This window comes from Thunnus thynnus, chromosome 16 (assembly GCF_963924715.1).
Source record: "Thunnus thynnus chromosome 16, fThuThy2.1, whole genome shotgun sequence".
Taxonomy (NCBI): Eukaryota; Metazoa; Chordata; class Actinopteri; order Scombriformes; family Scombridae; genus Thunnus; species Thunnus thynnus.
Window position 1 is genome coordinate 3,101,552 of NC_089532.1, and position 23,252 is coordinate 3,124,803.

General features: G+C 38.6%; 3 protein-coding genes across 5 annotated transcripts; 2 read left to right on the plus strand and 1 right to left on the minus strand.

The window, feature by feature from the left end:
- The first annotated feature begins 2,632 nt into the window (after positions 1-2,632).
- LOC137199682 (butyrophilin-like protein 1) lies at positions 2,633-22,775 on the plus strand. Of its 2 annotated transcripts, XR_010931829.1 has the most exons (7): positions 2,633-3,121; positions 7,406-7,738; positions 8,053-8,088; positions 9,036-9,314; positions 9,454-9,588; positions 10,004-10,475; positions 22,645-22,775. XR_010931829.1 is itself a non-coding variant. In XM_067614138.1 (6 exons), the coding sequence occupies exons 1-6, from the start codon at positions 3,034-3,036 to the stop codon at positions 10,045-10,047; spliced, it is 915 nt and encodes a 304-aa protein (XP_067470239.1). In that variant the 5' UTR covers positions 2,633-3,033; the 3' UTR covers positions 10,048-11,555. The 2 variants fall into 2 exon arrangements, 1 of the variants encoding a protein (XP_067470239.1); XM_067614138.1 differs by lacking the exon at positions 22,645-22,775 and having other exon boundaries at positions 10,004-11,555.
- LOC137199683 (uncharacterized) lies at positions 4,546-6,588 on the minus strand. The gene is made up of 3 exons (XM_067614139.1): positions 5,063-6,588; positions 4,811-4,879; positions 4,546-4,688 (listed from the first exon to the last, which is right to left on the minus strand). Exons 1-3 carry the CDS (start codon positions 5,727-5,729, stop codon positions 4,618-4,620), a joined length of 807 nt encoding a protein of 268 aa, XP_067470240.1. The 5' UTR covers positions 5,730-6,588; the 3' UTR covers positions 4,546-4,617.
- On the plus strand, positions 17,205-22,775 carry LOC137199681 (butyrophilin-like protein 10). 2 transcript variants are annotated; one of them, XR_010931828.1, is made up of 7 exons: positions 17,205-17,353; positions 18,875-19,207; positions 19,640-19,675; positions 20,921-21,199; positions 21,349-21,483; positions 21,899-22,531; positions 22,605-22,775. XR_010931828.1 is itself a non-coding variant. In XM_067614137.1 (6 exons), the coding sequence occupies exons 1-6, from the start codon at positions 17,266-17,268 to the stop codon at positions 21,961-21,963; spliced, it is 936 nt and encodes a 311-aa protein (XP_067470238.1). In that variant the 5' UTR covers positions 17,205-17,265; the 3' UTR covers positions 21,964-22,775. The 2 variants fall into 2 exon arrangements, 1 of the variants encoding a protein (XP_067470238.1); XM_067614137.1 differs by having other exon boundaries at positions 21,899-22,775.
- Positions 22,776-23,252: the final 477 nt, after the last annotated feature.

Below are 23,252 nucleotides of genomic sequence, written 5' to 3' on the forward strand. Positions count from 1 at the left end.
TGAAATGATATTGTAGAAAATCAATGATTATTGTGGGTTCTGGCAAATTCATTATTAGTTTTATCACCTCAAAATGTGTATTTCTTTGCACAATTAAGACGTGATGGTGAAAGATCTGAAATAATGAAACTTACTAGACGTGCAGCAGAGGAAGGAAGCCAACGAGTCTTATAACCACCAAAACACAAAAAACATCTAAAGATTAAATCAAGTGTAATTATAAATATCAAGTAGACAAGATTAAACTATTGATTATATTATTTATATTGCAATTATATAAATAATATATTCTATTATATAACTTAAAGAGTACAGTCTAGACCTGCTCTAGGTGAAAAGTACCATGAGATAACTTTTATGATTTGGCGTCATATAAATAAATTGAATTGAATATATATATGTACTGTAAAAACACATGTATGTGTGTGTGTGTGTGTATATATATATATATATATATGTATATATATATGTATATGTGTATATATATATGTATATATGTATATATATATGTATATGTGTATGTATGTGTGTATATATATATATATATATATATATATATATACTATTTGTATGTACTTATTTAACTGTATATTCCTTAAATATAAGTTTTATCTTTTTAGCCAAATTTAGTTTTATTCTACTCTAATTTAAAATACCTTAATATTTGTAAATACATTGTCTACAGCTGAATTTCACTGTTCAATCTTATATTGTATAATGATAAATAAAATGAAATGAACCTTGAAAAAAAGGACAGTTAAAAGAAACATTAAAAAAAACATTCATAGTTCATCATTTCCTTTGTTATAAACATTTGAGGTCCTGAGAGCAGAGCTTCATTCTGCCACCAGAGGTCAGCAAACACCTGCTGATCACAGAGACTGTAGTTATAATCAGTGAACTCACTGAGTGTAAAACTTACAGTAAAAGGTCTTTAGAAATGTTCTAAACTTTGACTCATGAGTGACAAATTCTTAACAAAAGTCAGACACAAGATCTTTGAATAAAGAAGCTAAAAGTGACTTTGAGCCATGTTTAGGTTTGATTCTTTAGTGTCGACTGCAGTGAACTCTGAAGTGTTAAAGTGTAAAATAAGGATTACAGTCAAGTCGACCCAAAATGTTCAAGACCAGGTTTCCTTCACTTCATCTTGAATAACTTAAATAATAATAATTCTTTGTATATTTGTTCATATTTTATCCCAAGGCAGAAAAATGAGGAGGGACGCCCACCAGAGAATTTTTATTTATCTATTTATTTATTTTACTTTTTCCTTTGAAGGTGACCAGCGCCCATCAGACAAGGTGGCGCCCTAGGCAACCGCCTATATGGCCTATGAACTCAGCCATGCAGATATTCCATATCAGGCCGTGCTATGAACCATATCAACTACTCCTGGTAGAAGTCTGGGTTTGTTATGATTCTCTTGTAGCTGTTGTACACTTGGGCCAGATATGGCCCATCATCCACTTCCAGATGTGGGCCACATCCATGCCAAAGGAAATTTGCTATCAGGGATGTTAGCAGCTCAGTAATTCAAGTAACTCTAGATTATTTGTAGAGCTGGAAGAGCTGAGTCAATTAATTGATTAGTCATCAATAATTAATCATTAAATTCATCACGCAGAAATGCCAAACTTTCTCTGGTCAGCTTGAACAAGTTGAAGCTTCAATGTTTCGTCAGTGTCTTTGCAGCTGAAGTGACTTGTAGTCATGTTTGTAGGTGGAGATCAATGTACTGAGCAGTCACTGCTGTGAGGAACGGAGTCGACACAGTGGTCATTGTTCATAATAGTTTAAGAGTAAATGTTCTTTATTTGGGGTTTCAATTAGACATTAATGATCGGCTTGTTAATGGTCAGTGTTGGTGGAAGCTAAAATCATCACATATTGTTAAATATGATATTTCACAGGTTTATGATGTATGTTTGATGGTCGACCTCAGTGTAAAAAAGAGCATTAAGAGTCACCTGTAAAACTGAATTCATGAGTGAACTGAAACCATTCAGTCAAACTTTCAGTCACTATTAACCGTTTGAAAACAGACTTCTGAAAGACAGTAAAAAAATATCAGCTTAATATTGAACATATTTTATGCAATTTATACTTTTGTTTTCTTTTCTGCAGGTTCTCCTCAAACAAATGAGCCTCATAGCAGTTCTTCAAAGCAGCAACTAAATAATGAATGATGACTGAATCAACACTGAGCACTTTATCAGGAACACCTGTGCTGTCTAATGTGATCCAATACAACAGCTCTGTAATAAAATCTACCTTATGAAGTTTATACACTTTCAGTTTTTGTTGTCAGAAAGGTGATAATTCTACTTTATGTTTATCATTGAGGTCGTATTGGGTGGTGGTGTACTGGAGTGCATTATACTGATGTGTTCCTAATATTTTGCCTCCCCCATGTATGTCAATGCGGTGGACAGAATATTAGTAACACTTTTCAAGTTCCCACCACCACCGACAATTCTTATTATTAATTATTATTATTCTTTTGCCTTGGGAGTTATGGGGAAATTGAAATATTTAGTTTGTAACATGTTACTAGTATTTTTCAAATAGATTTATGAAATTCCTTTAATTAAACATATAATAGAAGTCGAAATGGCTTTATTAAATCATATCCAAGGCAGAAATTCTCATATGACATGTTACAGCCACTATCAACTAAGTGAATCACCGACCAAATACCTAACTCTATCTATCTATATTTTTCATTTTCAGAGGTTATTAGAGTTCAAAATTATAGTTCAATTCGTCCTAATTGACTAAATCCATTAACGTGGTGCTTCCGGTCATTTAAGTCGCTGCCGCTGCTGTAATTGGCTCGTATTTGTCATCAGTTTCAGTGACAACCAATCAACAAGGAGTTTAGCACGTCCCAATCCTTCCTTTTGTGTTTTGGATGGGTTACTACAACGCGTGTGCACGCTGGTAACGTCAGTGCTCACTTCCTGTTGTGCTAACAAGACGTCATCTGCCCACCAGCTCCGGTTAACCGGGACACAGCAACAACAACAGACAATGTCGTGCCTTATACTGAAGCTGACAACTGTGGAGCTCCTGCTCTTGTGTTTCCGTCTTCAGACAGGAATACTTGGACATGAAAACGGTAAGAAAGCTAATGTTCACGTTAACGTTAACGGGGCGGGGGGGCGTGTTCCATCAAGCTGACTCACCAGGCTGACTGACAGCAGAATGATCTGTGTTTCTGTCGCAAATTCACATCGCTGCCGGTGTGAACAGTTTTGATGCGAACTATTCGCAGGCGATTATTTCGCAATTTCATGTCGTTTATTCGCGTCGCCCCCGCGGGGGCCAGTCGCGTATAGGTGGAACACAGTGACAGCCAATGAAATTGCAGCATTTTTCACGCTGTCCAAGGTGCTGAAGTGCTCGCTCAGGCAGCTGTCCAAGGTGCTGAGCTGCTTTCTCATGCAGCAGTTTTCACGTGAAAATTTCAGACTGGACGCCTGTCATACATTGTAAAAGATAAATAGCTATTTAGAATCAATAAACGTGAATGCTACTTTGTTGTGCACTTTTTCTTCAGTTTATCATTAGATTGTAGTGGCAGAAAGCTAAGTGGCAATGAGCCCTGAACCACATAAAGACAAAAATAGTAAAGCAAAACAGAACTTGGCCTAGTGTGGCCTAATGGCCTAGTTATATCAAATACCTGACTTACAAGGAGGGCAACAGGTAACAACAGGTGTGATGCACTCTAAATAGATATTTTCGTGATTGCAAATACAGTTAAAATGATACATACCTGGTACCGTGACAGTTGTCTCTGTGGATAGGGAACCTGCTGTTTCTGGCATGAGAAACATCAGTTCCTGGGGAAGGGGCACAGGTCTGTTAACAGACGGCAGCGCTGGGGCTGCAAGGAGGGAAGCGGATAAAAAAAGTTATCAGTTAAATGTTTAATGGAAATAACCAGAGTGAATACAACAGAAAGGTTTAAGTGGATAAACAGAAATATGATGCATTTACCATCTACTTCTGAACTCTTCAGTTCAGTTGGTGTGGACAGTGTAGCAGATGGTGCTACAACAGAAAAAGTCTTGTCAGTTATTTATTTTTTGGGAATATACAAAAACTGGTGTTAGTAAAGGCAAAACAGAATCCATTTGTTACTTCACCTGCTCATCTCAGTCTTATAGTGAAACAATACCTATACAAATTTTTAGAACTGTGCGTTGTACTGTGTCTAATATGTGAAAATTGTATTTCATTCATACACATGCATTTATTTTTTAAGGGATTAGTAGTCAGTTGTCACATACAGTCATTACAATTTAGCCTAAGCAGGGGAAGCAATATGGCACACTGTAAACACATGCAAGTGTTAGTAACCAAAGCAGTTTGAAGTTGTCACCCCCATCCCAATTTCATCCATATAAGAAAATAAAGACTGATACCTACCCTCATCATGATGGGTATCAATTCATAGTCACTAGGACAATAAGTAGAACACCAAACACAAACATGACGAGAACACGACCAGAACATGGTCAACATGAGAAGGAACGGTTTAAATCATGCTTCAGTTTGGGATAACAATTCACGGTCCCAGAGTTGTCCGTCGATGCAGGAAGTTTTTGGTTAAGAACCTCTTTCTGGTCCTGAAGTCTGTCGTCGTCTGGCAGTTGACGATGTGGGTGCAGCAGCAACAGCTGTAAGACATAAAAGAATAATAATAAAGTAGACACTGAATATAAAGTACATTTAATAGCATGCAAGCTGAACTGTAATTTTTTTTTTGGAATGACAATAAGGAAAACCACTGTTTACTCACAGCTCTGAGGTTGTTTGGACGGTGAGATACTCAGCATTGCTCTCTCCAGCTCTTCATCTTCATCCATCACTGTGATGCAAACAGACAAGAATTATAATGTTCTAAAATATGTCTTCACTGTACATAAGCTAGTATGAATAAAATCACCACTGAAATGATTTAACTTTTTCCCCATTGGTGTACTTAAAAAACTTTGGCTACCATGACAACATGTATACCTTTTTGACTAAAAAAAAGGAAAACAAGACCCACCCATGGCTTCAGCAGGAGCACGTGAGGTTGGTGTTGTCAGAGGAGGGTCAGAGGCAGGATGCTGCTTCTTTTGCAGGTATCGCTGCAACTTGTGCATCTTAGTCCCTGGAGCACAGCCTTTCTTCAGTATAAAGTCTGCATAGCCATCATCCCTGCTGTCCCAAAACCCAAAACCAACCAGCTGGTCATCCTCTGATGCTGCTGTTGCTGTCGCAACCGGCTTTTTGGAGTCATAGCTGAGAAGAGACTGGATTTCTTTAAAGCTGAGGGCATAGCTCACAAATGACAGTAGGCTGTCCTTGCTGTGTCCCTCTGCTATGAAGACTCCCGCAGCTTCTTCCTTTTCATGACTCTTGAGTAGGTAGATGGTATACACGATGTCATTCTCAAGGAGCCAGCGGAAAGACTTCCCCTTGTACTTCCCAAACTGCAGGATGTACTCTCCATACACCTCCGTTTTGTCTGAGGCATCCCCTCCTCTCTGACGGACCACTGTGAGAGCATTTGTTTTCACCAGCTCTTCTTTCACAGGTGCAGACTTGTCCTGTAGAGACGGGTTGTCTTTTAACAGCTTGGCTGCATCAGTAGGATCCTGGCGCAGGTATCCAAGTGGTCCTTTGCGAAATGTGACACTAATTTTCCCAGGGAAGAAAAGTAGTTTGCGCATTTTATCTGTAATGAAGAAAACAATTTAGTCTTTTTATACATTACAGACAGGCGTTTTTATAAGAGGTGTTGATATATAGGGGCTCAATGGGGAGCAGGGATTAGGAAGTTTCTATTTCGGCCTATCTGCATTTTCTCCCTCTATTTGTCTGGGTTTCCCCTTACAGATTCCACATTCCCTAAAATGTTAACATAAACGTGTGACACCATGAAGCATGCATGATATGTAGTAAGCTGTGCACAACATGGCATAGTATGAGAAACCCTCAGAGACATGTGTGGTATGCAAATAAACAATACTGTGGTTTTACAAAAAAACAGTAAAGTAAACCTGTAAACTCTGATTCTGGTTTTAACTTTAGAACACTAAAACAGCGACTACATAACGTTAAATGTAAACACGACGAATTTACAAGATTTAAATGAGGCAGGTTCATTCATAGTTTATTAACGTGTAATTCTTGCATTGTGCGTAAAATAGTACCAGAGTGTATCTAACGTTAACAAGCTACTGGTATGCTTCGCCATATTTAAATGGACGTTAACGTTACGTCACACAGTAATGCTTTCGATTTAACGTTAAATTGTCAGTTTCCAGACACCGTTAAAACAACAACACATCCAGCTAACGTGTGAATAAACCTTCTTTAACCGTTTGTTTAAGGTTACGTTAGCATAAGGTTACATTTAATTCTTCCGAAAGTGACGGTGACATTAACCTGTTCGACACAATAAACTCAAGAACTAGGACTAACTTTATAGCGGTAACGTAAATAGAGAAACCTTAGACAGAACCAAGGCAAAATATAACTACTTGTTCGTTCACTGTTTAATTTTTCATTCAACTAAACATAACACAGCGTAGCACTAGTTAATGTCAGCCGTCCGTCCACCGTTCAAACTGGCGCTGAAAAGTGTAGTGACGTCGAAATCTCACAAAAAGGCTAAACGGCGCAGACTAGTGGACAAAAATATATTACATCCGTAGTGGTTTAGCACTACCATAGAGAATGAATGGGAAACGGTTTAGGGCGGTTTAGCTGTTGTTTAGATGTGTAACTTACTCAGAAACGATATTCAGTCTTTACGATACTTCATATATAACTTCCAGCGTTTATTTTCTTACCAATGTCTATTTTCAGTTTTGTTGGTCACTTCTAATAAGCTTACAACATAAAGTTAAAACAAACAAAGTCAAAAACGGTTTGCTGTTGGCCATCAGCTATGCCTGTGATTACTGGGATGAATGGGAGGACTGGCGTTTTCGCCGCACCGTCTGATTTGGTCTGAATACAGCCTTAGCCTCGGTTTACACCTGATATTAAGATGTATCTATGAAAGTTATACCATTCTTCTCGTATTTACATGACAAATAACATGATGTAAGTCGCACAATGATTAGAAATTGAATTTACATGAATTTCAGGTTGGGCTCAGATTTGCAGGGAGGCTTCACGAAGTCCTCAGGAATGTGGGTTAGTTTATGGCTTTGGTGATGAGAGTCTGTGCTCCATCGAAGGTGGGAGTTTCTTTTTCTCCGGTCCAAGTGGCCTTTAGGGTCAGTTCATGCTTTAAGTTCAGGCCGTAATTCAAATTGTTGTCCTTAGGAGGTCTTTCTGAGTCTGTTGATCATCACTGATCAACTAACTGTGTTATGTGATTTGCTTCATCTTTCAGGGCCAGATGTCGTCACGGTGATCGTGAAACAAGGAAGTGACATCATTTTACCCTGTTCACTCAGCACCAAGGAGAGAATCACGTCAAAGCTGTTTGACTGGAGGAAAGATGGTCAGGAGGTGTTCCTTTATGATGCAGGCATTCATTACAATAATGGTCGTTCAGGTCAACATGACCAGTTCAAAGGAAGAGTCTCACATTTTCCAGAAGAACTGAAGTCCGGCAACGCCTCCATCATTATCCAAAATACAAGGATGGAGGACGGTGGAGACTACACCTGTGACTTTCCACGTCTTCAGCCAAGACAAATATTCCACATTAAGCTTGTTGTTGGTGAGTGCTTTCATAAAACAATTAATATGCTGCCTGCGAGTCAAAAGCCAGGGCTTCAACCTGCCCTGAATGCTTCATTTGAAATGTGTTGTTGCTAAAGGTTTCCAGGGATTTCCCCCGAAAGTGGTTAGTAGTGCTGCCTAATCAGTTCCACCTGCTGAGCCCATATATTTGGTTACTCTGTGATGGTCTCAATATTTATTTCAAGTGAGCCGGACGCCTCCACTGTGAAATATCTCAGGGAAGCCTGAGCATATTTCCCAAAATGTTGAACCTTTAATGTTGATGTTTCTTTGTTTTTTCTTTTTTTTTAGAACGTACCTTTAAAGACAGATCAGGAGAAATCACAGGTGAGTGATGTCACTGATCTCGAACTATAGATTTACAATCTATGGTTAACAGTGATAATGCTAATACTAATGCTAACATTCTCTAGCAAAAACAGGCCTAAAACCGTTAAAACAAAATGTACACAACGGAAAAACTAATCATCCGACTCATTGATGGGTCTTTTATTAAAACCAAATGCTGAACAAGTCTTTTTTTTTTTAGGCGACCACAATATTACAATTCCTCCATCTAAACCCTGACAAAACTGAAGTTCTTTTAATTGGTCCAGAAATCTTCGTCAATGCCGCTACTCACTTTATTGGCCCACTTCACCCCAACATTAAATCCACTGCTAAGAATCTCGATATCATCAATGACCAGTATATGACATTTGACCATCATGTTAATAAGCTTGTCCAATCCTGTTTTCCTCAGTTAAGAAATATTGCGAAAATAAGACCTTTTAAGACTGTTCTTGAACAATTAATCCACACATTCATTTTCTCCCGGTTAGACTACTGTAACTCCCTCTACACCTGCCTCAGTCAGTCTTTAAAATGTTTACAGTTAATCCAAAATACAGCAGCTAGACTTCTAACCAGAACTAGCCGTAGGTCCCACATTCGTAACGCAATGGTTACGTTAAGTAATCAACTTTGTCGCCGTGGTAGTGACTTGTCAATCACAACGTAGCCACACCCTAAAGCATACACTGCTTTATCATCTTTTTTTATTCTAAATGGGACCATAATTTACAAAATGAACATCATGCTGTATTGAAGAAGACTTGAAACTAGCGATTGAGACTATAAACTCATTAGGAAAGTGTTTACTGAGGTAATAAATCAAGAGAGAAGTAGGGGCATTTTCTCATAGACTTCCATACAATCAGACTTCTTTTTGCAGCCAGTAGAGTCATGCTACTTATAGTGCTGTAACTGTCCATTTCTTAATACTGTGTTCACAGGTGCAGCTTCAAAGCCGTACATCACTATAGTTGATGTCTCAGAGGACGGGGTGCAGCTCAAGTGTGTAGTTCGAGGTGCTTTCTCACAGCCGAAGCTATGCTGGCAGGACAGTGATGGAAACGTCCTTCCTGCTGAGGAGCCACAGGTCTCTGAAAGAGGAGGTCATTACAACGTGAGCCTCTACAGTACTGTGACCTCGACTACAACCAACCGCTTCAGCTGTGTGGTCAAACAGGAGGATATCAGCCATATTGTTAACGCTGAGATCACTTTACCAGGTGAGATTGACCGTATTGATGATTTTAATCTGCAAATTACTTTCTTTCTCTTTTGTAAATGTTATAACCAATGTGCTATAGATGATATTCATTCATGATATTTACATTCTGAGAGTCACACCATCTTTTGTATGTTCAGATAAACTGTTTGAGGACAAGTCCTGCCCAGTAGCCGGTGCGTTGATAGGTGGATGGTTTTCTGGAGCTCTAACTGTTGCTGCAGTTTGGGTTCTGTTTGAAGTTGCAAAGTACATCATGAAATACTGCAAGAAAGGTAAGTTTAAATAATGTATTCATGCAGGCATCAACATGACAGATACTTTGAAAGTCTCAGATATGAACCATTCTGTTGGTTTTAACATTCAATAAAAAATCCATCCAAGTTGCAGTCTGACATGAAATCTTGTCTTTTTGTTAATTGTGTTTAATATTATACAAACAAATGAACGATCTTATTGATTGATTGATTGTTATGGAGAACAATAGTGAATACTGTACAGTGTTCCTGTTAAAGAGGTGTAGAGCAGAGAGGATGAGGACGTGTTTGATGGTCGACCTCAGTGTCATGTAGAGCATGTTCAGTGTTAACTGTTTGAAAAAGACAATAAAAATATTAAAATCTATTTGGATGAGTCACCATAATATAGAACAGACTTTATGTAATTTATACTTCTGTTTTCTTTTTGCAGATTCTCCTCAGACAAATGGGTCTTATACCATTCCCTCAACGTAGCCACTTAATCCACCTGTCTGATGACTTAACATCAGAAAACACTAAAGACCCAGCTCTTTCATGAACAACTCTGCACTTGATGTAATGTAGGTAGAGAAAAGACAAAAAAACAACAAAAAACATGCTTCTATGCAATCTATGTACTCTAATCATTGCCTTGTTGCATTGCCTGTTTGCATCTACATGCTATCAGGCCCAAACTTAAGCTTTATGGCACTTACTGGTGTCGTTACCTCCTGATTAGATCCCTGCTTGTGTTGGATCAGTCTCATATATACGTCACTTTGGATAAAAGCATGAAAAATGTAAATGTAAAAATGAAAATGTATTGATTTATTGTATAAAATACAGATGTTCCAAAAACAACAAAAAAAAACCTTATCAGGATAACAGGTGACCTGTTGGACCAGCAGGTCTCTTGGTCTCAGGTTTAGATTAAAATCTATATATTGTTACTTGCAGTTTGACCACATTGTGCATTAAATCACCATCAAAAACCTAAATTATAAAACTGAAAGGCAGCTTGTGAAGTGAGACATGGACAGTGATTCTGGACATTTTCTTTCCTTCTAAAACTGGTTAAAAGCCAAGTATCAATGTTTTTAAATAAGCTTGTGAAGAGTGATTGACTTCAGTCTGACGCCTGAACAAAGATGATTGTAACAGTCTGGATGAGAGGAAATAGAAACAGAAACTACTGTTTGAAATGTGAGATTGTTATTTAGCTGAGATTCTTCACTGAAGGGAAAATACTGAACATCTCTTATCTATCTATTCTATCTTGTTACATGTAAATTATTATTGTCTTTTTTATATATCACTATACAGTTTGTTGGTATATTTGTATTTGAGTTAATAGCAGCTGTGTGTGACACTGTTGGCCAAGTCAAATTTTTATTTATTGTTTTTATTTATGTAAATTGATATTTGAAGTGTGTGACATGTTATGTGTCCTGCTGCATTACTTCATCATGGTACCAAGACTTGGTCTTCCTTTATGTTTACAATAATGCTGAATTACAAAGACAAGTCAGGATGTATGTTTGAAAGAGTGAAGTATGTCAGTTATAATCTGAAACACTGAAGATTGTTAAACTCAGTTCTCTGATGTGGTACATGAATGAGATTTGTTCTTTTGTTTTATGTTTTTTGTTTTTTTCTATTTATTATTTTTTGATTATGATGACTCATATGTGTAGCTCCCTCTGCTGGGATGAACTGGTTGTGTCAGTTGTGGATGTCTATAATCTATAATTAAGTCCACCTGTTATGGATAATTGTAAATTTGCACCACTGGCCTGATTGTTTGTATTATTGTTACTTAGCTAGCTAGCTGCTACAAATGAAACATCTAATGTTACACACAAAACGGCTTTTTAATTTTAACATAACGTGACATACCTCTGTATTGGGCTTTCAGTCCTCCTCCTCTTTTGTCCGTTTTCTTCCTCTCACCTGAAGGTTTGGAACTTTTCAGAATGAAATAAATGTGAATATCTTGCTCTTGACATCTCGTCACAGACTTTGTGATGCATCATCTCTGTTTCAGTGAGCACAGTAGAAGCGCAGAGCAGATGAAACATTGTGAGGAACAGGGGTGCAAAGTATATACTGTCTTTCTTTGTGTATTTGTTCATATTTTATCCCAAGGCAGAAAATGAGGAGGGGCGCCCACCGGTGAATTTTTATATATCTTTTTATTTTTTTTTATTTTACTTTTTCCTTCGAAGGTGACCAGCAACTGCCTATATGGCCTATGAGCCGGCCCTGCTTCCGGCTGTCAAAGACTAAAAACATAGTGGCAGTTGGTAGAAACAATCTTCATGTGGTCTGTCCAGTCTTGTCCTCAGCCTAAGAGGTTGTATGTGTGGCACATAGGAAATTGCTCACTTACTTTAAATGTATTATTTTTAGGCCTACATGTATGCACTTTATTTTGCACGTTAACAGACGCCCCCCATTCAATTTCATATACTTCTATTTGGAGTGTAAAAGGCACGAGATCAGCTGGGGGTAAATACGCTGTGAGTCTGCGCTGCTTTCTTCAGTTGACAGTCAACGTATGAACCAGTAAAGCCACCGAGGATCAGCAGACTCACATTGAGTTTTCAATTTGTTCTTTCAGAATAAATAATTTTCTAAAATATGTCACCCCTGGAGTGAGCTAACACTCTATGGGTGTAACATCCCTGGTAGCAAATTTCCTTTGGCATGGATGTGGGCCAGAGAAACAGCAAAGATGTGGCCCACATCTGGAAGTGGATGATGAGCCATATCCGGCCCAAGGATACAACAGCTATAAGAGAATCATAACAAAGCCAGACTTCTACCAAGAATGAGCCAAATACAAATAGTTAATATGGCTCATAGCTGGGCCTGATATGGAATATCTGTATGGCTGAGTTCTGTTAAGGCCCTTATGTGACCCACATATGGCTGACAGACCAAATCCTTACTCATCCCAGAATTTAACCTAAACTATACCACACCTGTGATCTGGCCCACATTAGGAAGTGAATGATGGGCCAAATCTGGCCCAAGACTATAAAAGCCTTAACTGAACCATAACATAGCCATGAGTATTATCCTAGAATTTTACCAAATGGTGTATACTTTGAATCCTAAGGCAAACAGTCCAGAAATCCAAACCTTTTACAGTGTCAATTTAATATGTCAAATTGGCAATTTACCTGTTTCTATACATTATGCGTTCTATATGTTCTGTATTTTCCTTAATAAAGCAAAGGTTATTAAAAGTAGTAGTTTATTCAGCCTTGGTTAATAAAAGTATTTTACTGTAATTTGACAGATGTGGCAAATTGCCACAACTGTCAGTCAAATATAGAACAGACTTTATGTAATTTATACTTTTGTTTTCTTTTCTGCAGGTTCTCCTCAGACAAATGAGTCTCATTGCAGTTCTTCAAAGCAGCAACTTAATCTACCTCTTTGATGACTTTACATCTGTGTGTGAGTTTTTGTCTCAACACTATGTAAATATGTAAATATGCATTCTACGGACTTTTAGGAGACTGACTAAAAAAACTAAATAATGAATGATGACTGAATCAACACTGAGCACTTTATCAGGAAAACCTGTGCTGTCTAATGTGATCCAATACAACAGCTCTGTAATAAAATCTACCTTATGAAGTTTATACATTTTCAGTTTTTGTTGTTAGAAAGGTGATAATTCTAATGTTTATCATTGAGGTCGTATTGGGTGGTGGTGTACTGGAGTGCATTATAGTGATGTGTTCCTAATATTTTGCCTCCCACATGTATATCAATGCGGTGGACAAAATATTAGTAACACTTTTCAAGTTTCCACCACCACCGACAATTCTTATTATTAATTATTATTATTCTTTTGCCTTGGGAGTTATGGGGAAATTAAAATATTTAGTTTGTAACATGTTACTAGTATTTTTCAAATAGATTTGTGAAATTCCTTTAATTAAACATATAATAGAAGTCGAGATGGCTTTAGTTATAGATTTAAATGTATTACGATTGCCAATTAAATCATATCCAAGGCAGAAATTCTCATATGACATGTTACAGCCACTATCAACTAATTGAATCACCGACCAAATACCTAACTCTATCTATCTATATTTTTCATTTTCAGAGGTTATTAGAGTTCAAAATTATAGTTCAATTCGTCCTAATTGATTTGGTGCTTTAAGTCCCTCCCGCTGCTGTGATTGGCTCGTATTTGTCATCAGTTTCAACCAACCAATCAACAAGGAGTTTAGCACGTCCCAATCCTTCCGCCTGTGTTTTGGATGGGTTACTACAACGTCCGTGCACGCTGGTAATCAGTGCTCACTTCCTGTTGTGCTAACGAGGCGTTGGCTGCCTACCGGCTCTAGTTAACGGGAACACTGTAACACCAACAGACGGACAATGTCGTGCCTTATACTGAAGCTGACAACTGTGCTCCTGCTCTTGTGTTTCCGTCTTCAGACAGGAATACTTGGACATGAAAACGGTAAGAAAGCTAATGTTCAACTTCAGTAACTGTTACTTGGCGCACCGGTGTTAGCTAGCTGTTCCATCAAGCTGACTCGCCTGGCTGACTGACTGACAGCAGAATGATCTGTGTTTCGCTGCCGGTGTGAACAGTTTTGATGCGAACTATTCGCAGGCGATTATTTCGCAATTGAGTTCAGCATTCTGGTTCAATACAGCCCGTGTTTTGTTGTCATGTAACGTTAACGTTTGCTGTTACAAAGTGTTGTAAAAGACACAGTGTGCAGTTTTTAAACATTAAAGATGCACTGCACCTGGGTTAGCTATTATGGTCGCCTCCAAAAACACCCTGGGCGGATGTTTCATCACCAGGCTGGCTGACAGCAGAATGATCTGTCGCAAATTCCTTCGCAAATTCGTTTTTCTGTGTTTCTGTCGCAAATTCACATCGCTGCCGGTGTGAATAGTTTTGATGCGAACTATTCGCAGGCGATTATTTCGCAATTTCGTGTCGTTTATTCGCGTCGCCCCCAGTGGCCTGAATTCAGCTGCATGTCAAAGAATGTCCGACAGACGGAAACAGACTCTCAAAAGACGGTTCCATCAAGTGTCTTTTCACACTCACAACCCTTTTATTTAGAAGCATAAGAAAGTGCCAGGGTTATTTTGCAGTTATTTATTTATTCATTCACTCATTTTGTTCAAGCTGTGAAGAGAAAAAGGAAATTAAATGAAGTCCAAACCATGACCTTCTGCTGTGTTTAAATGCATACAGTGGTAACTGCTTATAGTGATCACAGTTACAGTGATCAGCTGTTTATATGGATCAAAAAGCTCTGAGACAGAATCATTCCAATACAACATTTATGCTGTTTAAATAAGTTGCCTATAGAAATCAAGTAGTCCGCCTACAGTATTCATTTTGGGTCTCTTCATACATGACAACATGTGGAAAAAGTCTTTAAACTATGTAAATTTATTTTTGTACTTTACTCCCATGACAAGCGGCTGCTGCTGCATGAACACTGAAAGCAGGACGGAGATAGAAAGTCATTTTCTCTCAATGACATGATAACGTTCTTGAAGCTTCTGACAATGGGGTGATTTAAGTACATTTCACCGCTTCAAAAATGTGCAAACTGTGTTTGAAACAGCTGAAACAATCATTAAAATCCCTATCTTTATATTCATGTAGGCTAATAAATATACAAATGTCAATTAGATGGTATTCTGCATGAGAAATAAAGAATAAGAAAAGGTTATAATAATCATCTGCTTATAGTGATATTTGACCCGGACAGACGTGGCTTCCACTGTACTTATATATTACTCTCCAGTTTACAGTTAATTTTTAACTTTCAGTGATGGACGTCCTGTGAAAGACAAAATGAGTCAAAGAGTATGACAATATTGGAAAGTTCTCTTAAGTTGCCTACACCATAATTTTAAATATACATCTGACGTTATCCAGCCTAGTGATAATATTACCACAGTCACTGATCTGAATGCTCATTTATTAACAATTAAAGATAAAACCATGAACAGGAACAAGCGCTGCTCTTCACTTTCACCATGCAGACTCATCAAGCCGAATGCGGGGATTGAACCATCAACCTTCTAGCAATAAGTTCACTCCTCTAACCTTTATGTCATCACTACCCGCCTACATGTATACATTTAATCTGTCATCAGTTTTGTGCCAAGTCATCTCCTTCACCTTGTTAATTGCAGCAGTTTTGCCCGCTAGAAACCACCGGTTACAGAAGGACAAGATCATCATCACTGGAGGATGTTGACATCATCCTCCAGTGATGATGATGATCTCCGACCTGCGTTCAGCATCTCTGTCCACAGAAGCAGCCGCCTGTCAGCTGCAGCTCCTGAGGAGCTGAGAGGACAAACTGCCTTCACCAGGCTGACTGACAGCAGAAAGTTACTGAACCAAAACAGTTTGCATGTCGGCTCCACCAGAAGAAATCCACAGTGTTTGTATTTATAAATACATGGTGATGATGCATATGATACATGATGCATCAATGTGCAGACTATGCTTTGTGATTGGTCGATGCTTTTATTCGCTGTGTGAAAAATCGACCTCGTTCCAAAAAAAAATCACGTCGCTTTTTCGCCTCGTAATATTCGTGTTCTGTGTGAAAGTTCTCATGACAAAAACAACAGTTTGAAAAAACATGGACGTGCGAATTAATCAAAGGCAAAAAAAACGCCCCCGGTGTGTAAAGGCCTGTTGTCCCCCACAATCAAAACACACAACAGCACAACAACAAACAATACAAAGCAAAAAACACACAGAACACACCGTACAAAATACAAAATACAAAGCTACACACAACAGCACATCACATACTCCCACAATGTCATTACTGCTGGAGAGCCGTGGTGTAAAAATAGTCAAATTGTATTTTCAGACGTCCTTTTCATTCTGTAGTGACTAAATCCTGCATTTTAACAGCTACTGGCTGCTGTTGTTTAGACGTGTAACTTACTCAGAAACGATATTCAGTCTTTATGATACTTCATATATAACTTACAGCGTTTATTTTCTTACCAATGTCTATTTTCTGTATTGTTGGTCTAATAAGCTTACAACATAAAGTTAAAACAAACACAGTCAAAAACTGTTACTAATTGAATGTTACTAATCACTGCCTGTGATTACTGGGATGAATGGGAGGACTGGTGTTTTCGCCGCACCGTCTGATTTGGTCTGAATACGGCCTTAGCTTCTGTTTACACCTGATATTAACATGCCTCTATGAAAGTTATACCATTCTTCTTGTATATGACAAATAACATGATATAAGTCGCACAATGATTAGACATTTAATTTACATGAATTTCAGGTTGGGCTCAGATTTGCAGGGAGGCTTCACGAAGTCCTCAGGAATGTGGGTTAGTTTATGGCTTTGGTGATGAGAGTCTGTGCTCCATCGAAGGTGGGAGGTGTTTTTCTCCGGTCCAAGTGGCCTTTAGGGTCAGTTCATGCTTTAAGTTCAGGCTGTAATTCAAATTGTTGTCCTTAGGAGGTCTTTCTGAGTCTGTTGATCATCACTGATCAACTAACTTTTTTAGCACGTCTCAATCCTTCCGCCTGTGTTTTGGATGGGTTACTACAACGCGTGTGCACGCTGGTAACGTCAGTGCTCACTTCCTGTCGTGCTAACAAGACGTTGGCTGCCTGCCAGCTCTAGTTAACGGGAACACTGTAACATCAACAGACGGACAATGTCGTGCCTTATACTGAAGCTGACAACTGTGGAGCTCCTGCTCTTGTGTTTCCGTCTTCAGACAGGAATACTTGGACATGAAAACGGTAAGAAAGCTAATGTTCAACTTCAGTAACTGTTACTTGGCGCACCGGTGTTAGCTAGCTGTTCCATCAAGCTGACTCGCCTGGCTGACTGACAGCAGAATGATCTGTGTTTCTGTCGCAAATTCACATCGCTGCCGGTGTGAACAGTTTTGATGCGAACTATTCGCAGGCGATTATTTCGCAATTGAGTTCAGCATTCTGGTTCAATACAGCCCGTGTTTTGTTGTCATGTAACGTTAACGTTTGCTGTTACAAAGTGTTGTAAAAGACACAGTGTGCAGTTTTTAAACATTAAAGATGCACTGCACCTGGGTTAGCTATTATGGTCGCCTCCAAAAACACCCTGGGCGGATGTTTCATCACCAGGCTGGCTGACAGCAGAATGATCTGTCGCAAATTCCTTCGCAAATTCGTTTTTCTGTGTTTCTGTCGCAAATTCACATCGCTGCCGGTGTGAATAGTTTTGATGCGAACTATTCGCAGGCGATTATTTCGAAAAATCGACCTCGTTCCAAAAAAAAATCACGTTGCTTTTTCGCCTCGTAATATTCGTGTTCTGTGTGAAAGTTCTCATGACAAAAACAACAGTTCGAAAAAACATGGACGTGTGAATTAATCGAACGCAAAAAAACCGCCCCCGGTGTGTAAAGGCCTGTTGTCCCCCACAATCAAAACACACAACAGCACAACAACAAACAATACAAAGCAAAAAACACACAGAACACACCGTACAAAATACAAAATACAAAGCTACACACAACAGCACATCACATACTCCCACAATGTCATTACTGCTGGAGAGCCGTGGTGTAAAAATAGTCAAATTGTATTTTCAGACGTCCTTTTCATTCTGTAGTGACTAAATCCTGCATTTTAACAGCTACTGGCTGCTGTTGTTTAGACGTGTAACTTACTCAGAAACGATATTCAGTCTTTATGATACTTCATATATAACTTACAGTGTTTATTTTCTTACCAATGTCTATTTTCTGTATTGTTGGTCTAATAAGCTTACAACATAAAGTTAAAACAAACACAGTCAAAAACTGTTACTAATTGAATGTTACTAATCACTGCCTGTGATTACTGGGATGAATGGGAGGACCGGCGTTTTCGCCGCACCGTCTGATTTGGTCTGAATACGGCCTTAGCTTCTGTTTACACCTGATATTAACATGCCTCTATGAAAGTTATACCATTCTTCTTGTATATGACAAATAACATGATATAAGTCGCACAATGATTAGACATTTAATTTACATGAATTTCAGGTTGGGCTCAGATTTGCAGGGAGGCTTCACGAAGTCCTCAGGAATGTGGGTTAGTTTATGGCTTTGGTGATGAGAGTCTGTGCTCCATCGAAGGTGGGAGTTGTTTTTCTCCGGTCCAAGTGGCCTTTAGGGTCAGTTCATGCTGTAAGTTCAGGCCGTAATTCAAATTGTTGTCCTTAGGAGGTCTTTCTGAGTCTGTTGATCATCACTGATCAACTAACTGTGTTATGTGATTTGCTTCATCTTTCAGGGCCAGATGTCGTCACGGTGATCGCGAAACAAGGAAGTGACGTCATTTTACCCTGTTCACTCAGCACCAAGGAGAGAATCACATCAAAGCTGTTTGACTGGAGGAAAGATGGTCGCGACGTGTTCCTTTATGATGCAGGCATTCATTACAATAACGGTCGTTCAGGTCAAGATGACCAGTTCAAAGGAAGAGTCTCACATTTTCCAGGAGAACTGAAGTCCGGCAACGCCTCCATCATTATCCGAAATACAAGGATGGAGGACGGTGGAAACTACACCTGTGATTTTCCACGTCTTCAGCCAAGACAAAAATTCCACATTAAGCTTGTTGTTGGTGAGTGCTTTCATAAAACAATTAAAGGGAACATTATGCTATTTTGATTTTTTGCTATTTATATACTGTTGTGAGGTTCCAAAACTTGAGGTGAATGTATGTAGAAATGCTGCCTGCGAGTCAAAAGCCAGGGCTTCAACCTGCTCCGAATGCTTCATTTGCAACGTTTTTTTCAAACGTTCTGTAGCCTTTGTTGCTAACGTTGTTGCTAAAGGTTTCCAGGGTTTTCCCCCGAAAGTGGTTAGTAGTGCTGCCTAATCAGTTCCACCTGCTGAGCCCATATATTTAGTTACTCTGTGATGGTCTCAACATTTATTTCAAGTGAGCCGGACGCCTCCACTGTGAAATATCTCAGGGAAGCCTGAGCATATTTCCCAAAATGTTGAATCTTTAATGTTGATGTTTCTTTGTTTTTTCTTTTTTTTCCCTTAGAACGCACCTTTAAAGACAGATCAGGAGAAATCACAGGTGAGTGATCTCAACATCTGCAGTGTCTGAGCTATAACTCCGTCCCCCCGGGCCTCAGTATCATTCACCAGTTTTAATACAGTATCTTCATTTTGACTTGTGTTACTGTTCTCACACAGACGCGGGCCGAGGGTAATGTTGGGAAAAACAGCTGCATAACTCCAGGTTTAGTTGATCATTTACCTTCGTGGTACACAGTTTCTGTATTGTATACACAGCTGATCCAATGCAGAAGTTGAACTCCCTGACGATCAATATAACCTCATAATTGATTAGATGTCTGTTAGATCTACTGTGCTCTGTCCTCAAATACAGATATGGAGAAATCAGTGGGAAGTCTTTGTTTTGATGTCATTAATCTCTATCTGCAACATTTATAAGCCATCAAAAGTTGTTGTGAATGTCCAGCCCAGCCTCCGTAGATTATATCACTGTTTCAAATAGAAACATGATACATGGCTCCAAACTCATTTGCTGTTAACTTCCGATTGCCTCCATGTTAGCAGTTGCAATGAGACTGTTTATACCTCCTCCTGGAGGATCCTGAGGCGTTCTCAGGCCAGAGAGACATTTAATTCCTCCAGTGCGTTCTGGGTCTGCCACCGGGTCTCCTACCAGTTGGACATGCCTGGAACACCTCCAGAAAGAAGGCATCCAGGAGGCAACTTATCCCAGATCACCTCAGCTGACTCCTTTCAACGTGAAGGAGCAGCCGCTCTACTCTGAGCTCCTCGCTCTATCTCTGAGGCTGAGGCCAGACATCCTCTGGAGGAAACTCATGTAGAAATTTGTGCACTCAAATATCTTTATGATTTTATGGGGGAATTATGAATTATTATTGTGCACAACTCCAACATGAAATTATTCGTCCAGTGACATAACTCATATTAGAGTACGTATATTAATAGGGAAATAATCCTCCTTGTTGGACACACAAGAGAGGTCAATTAGAATTATGATTGTTATTAATCCTAATTACGATTCTGCAAGGGTATAGGTCTTTTAAGGTATAGTGACTGAGATGCAAGCACAAGAAAACACAAACACAGAAGTCCACTTTAGTTACATACACATCTATTACTAATACTACAGGTACAAGTACTTAACACTACAACATTTTACAAACAAGACACAAGAGGGAAATTTTCTCATAGACTTCCATACAATCAGACTTCTTTTTGCAGCCAGTAGAGTCGTGCTACTTCTAGTGCTGTAACTGTCCATTTCTTAATACTGTGTTCACAGGTGCAGCTTCAAAGCCGTACATCACTATAGTTGATGTCTCAGAGGACGGGGTGCAGCTCAAGTGTGTAGTTCGAGGTGCTTTCCCACAGCCGAAGCTACACTGGCAGGACAGTGATGGAAACGTCCTTCCTGCTGAGGAGCCACAGGTCTCTGAAAGAGGAGGTCATTACAATGTGAGCCTCTACAGTACTGTGACCTCGACTACAACCAACCGCTTCAGCTGTGTGGTCAAACAGGAGGATATCAGCCATATTGTTAACGCTGAGATCACTTTACCAGGTGAGATTGGCCGTATTGATGATTTTAATCTGCAAATAACTTTCTTTCTCTTTTGTAAATGTTATAACCAATGTGCTATAGATGATATTCAGTATATTCATTCATGATATTTACATTCTGAGAGTCACATCAGTCTTTTGTATGTTCAGATAAACTGTTTGAGGACAAGTCCTGCCCAGTAGCCGGTACGTGGATTGGTGGATGGCTTTTTGGAGTTCTAACTGTTGCTGCAGTTTGGGTTCTGTTTAAAATTGCAAAGTACATCATGAAACACCGCAAGAAAGGTAAGTTTAAATAATGTATTCATGCAGGCATCAACATGACAGATACTTTGAAAGTCTCAGATATGAACCATTCTGTTGGTTTTAACATTCAATAAAAAATCCATCCAAGTTGCAGTCTGACATGAAATCTTGTCTTTTTGTTAATTGTGTTTAATATTATACAAACAAATGAACGATCTTATTGATTGATCGATTGTTATGGAGAACAATAGTGAATACTGTACAGTGTTCCTGTTAAAGAGGTCTAGAGCAGAGAGGACCAGGACGTGTTTGATGGTCGACCTCAGTGTAACGTAGAGCATGTTCAGTATTAACTGTTTGAAAAAGACAATAAAAATATTAAAATCTATTTGGATGAGTCACCATAATATAGAACAGTCTTTATGTAATTTATACTTTTGTTTTCTTTTTGCAGATTCTCCTCAGACAAATGGGTCTTATACCATTCCTTCAATGCAGCCACTTAGTCAACCTGTCTGATGACTTTACATCAGAAAAGACTAAAGACCCAACTCTTTCATGAACAACTCTGTGCTTAATGTGCTGTAGGTAGAGAAAAGACAAAAAGACAAAAAAAACAACCCCTGCAATCTCTACTCTGTGCATTGCCTTGTTACACTGCCTGTTTGCATCTACATGCTATCAGGCCCAAACTTAAGCTTTATGGCACTTACTGGTGTCGTTACCTCCTGATTAGATCCCTGCTTGTGTTGTATCAGTCTCATATATACGTCACTTTGGATAAAAGCATGAAAAATGTAAATGTAAAAATGAAAATGTATTGATTTATTGTATAAAATATATAAGTTCCAAAAAGTTCCAAAAACAAACAAACAAAAAAACTTACAAGGATAACAGGTGATCTTTTGGACCAGATCTCTTTCTCTCAGGTTTAGATTAAAATCGATATATTATTACTTGTGTTGTGCCTTAAATCACGTCGTTACCTCTTGACTAGATCCCTGCTTGTGTTGGATCAGTCTCATATATACGTCACTTTGGATAAAAGCGTCTGCTAAATGAAAGATGTAAATGTAAAAATGAAAATGTATTGATTTATTGTATAAAATATATAAGTTCCAAAAAGTCCCAAAAACAAACAAACAAAAAAACTTACCCAGGATATCAGGCGACCTGTTGGACCGGATCTCTTGCTCTCAGGTTTAGATTAAAATCGATATATTATTACTTGTGTTGTGCCTTAAATCACCAGCAAAAAAAACTGAAAGGCAGCTTGTGAAGTGAAACATGGACAGTGATTCTGGACATTTTCTTTTCTTCTAAAACTGGTTAAAAGCCAAGTATCAGTGTTTTTAAATAAGCTTGTGAAGAGTGATTGACTTCAGTCTGACGCCTGAACAAAGATGATTGTAACAGTCCGGATGAGAGGAAACAGAAACAGAAACTACTGTTTGAAATGTGAGATTGTTATTTAGCTGAGATTCTTCACTGAAGGGAAAATACCGAACCTCTCATATCACCTGGGATTTTCTATCTCGTCACATGTAAATTATTATTGTGTCTTTGATATATATATCATTTTTATATATATCACTGTACAGTTTGTTGGTTAATAGCAGCTGTGTGTGACACTGTTGGCCAAGTCAAATTTTTATTTTTTTTATTCATATAAAATGATATGTGAAGTGTGTGACATGTTATGTGTCCTGCTGCATTACTTCATCATGGTACCAAGACTTGGTCTTCCTTTCTTAAAATGTATTGATAATGTTTACAATAATGCCGAATTGCAAAGACAAGTCAGAATC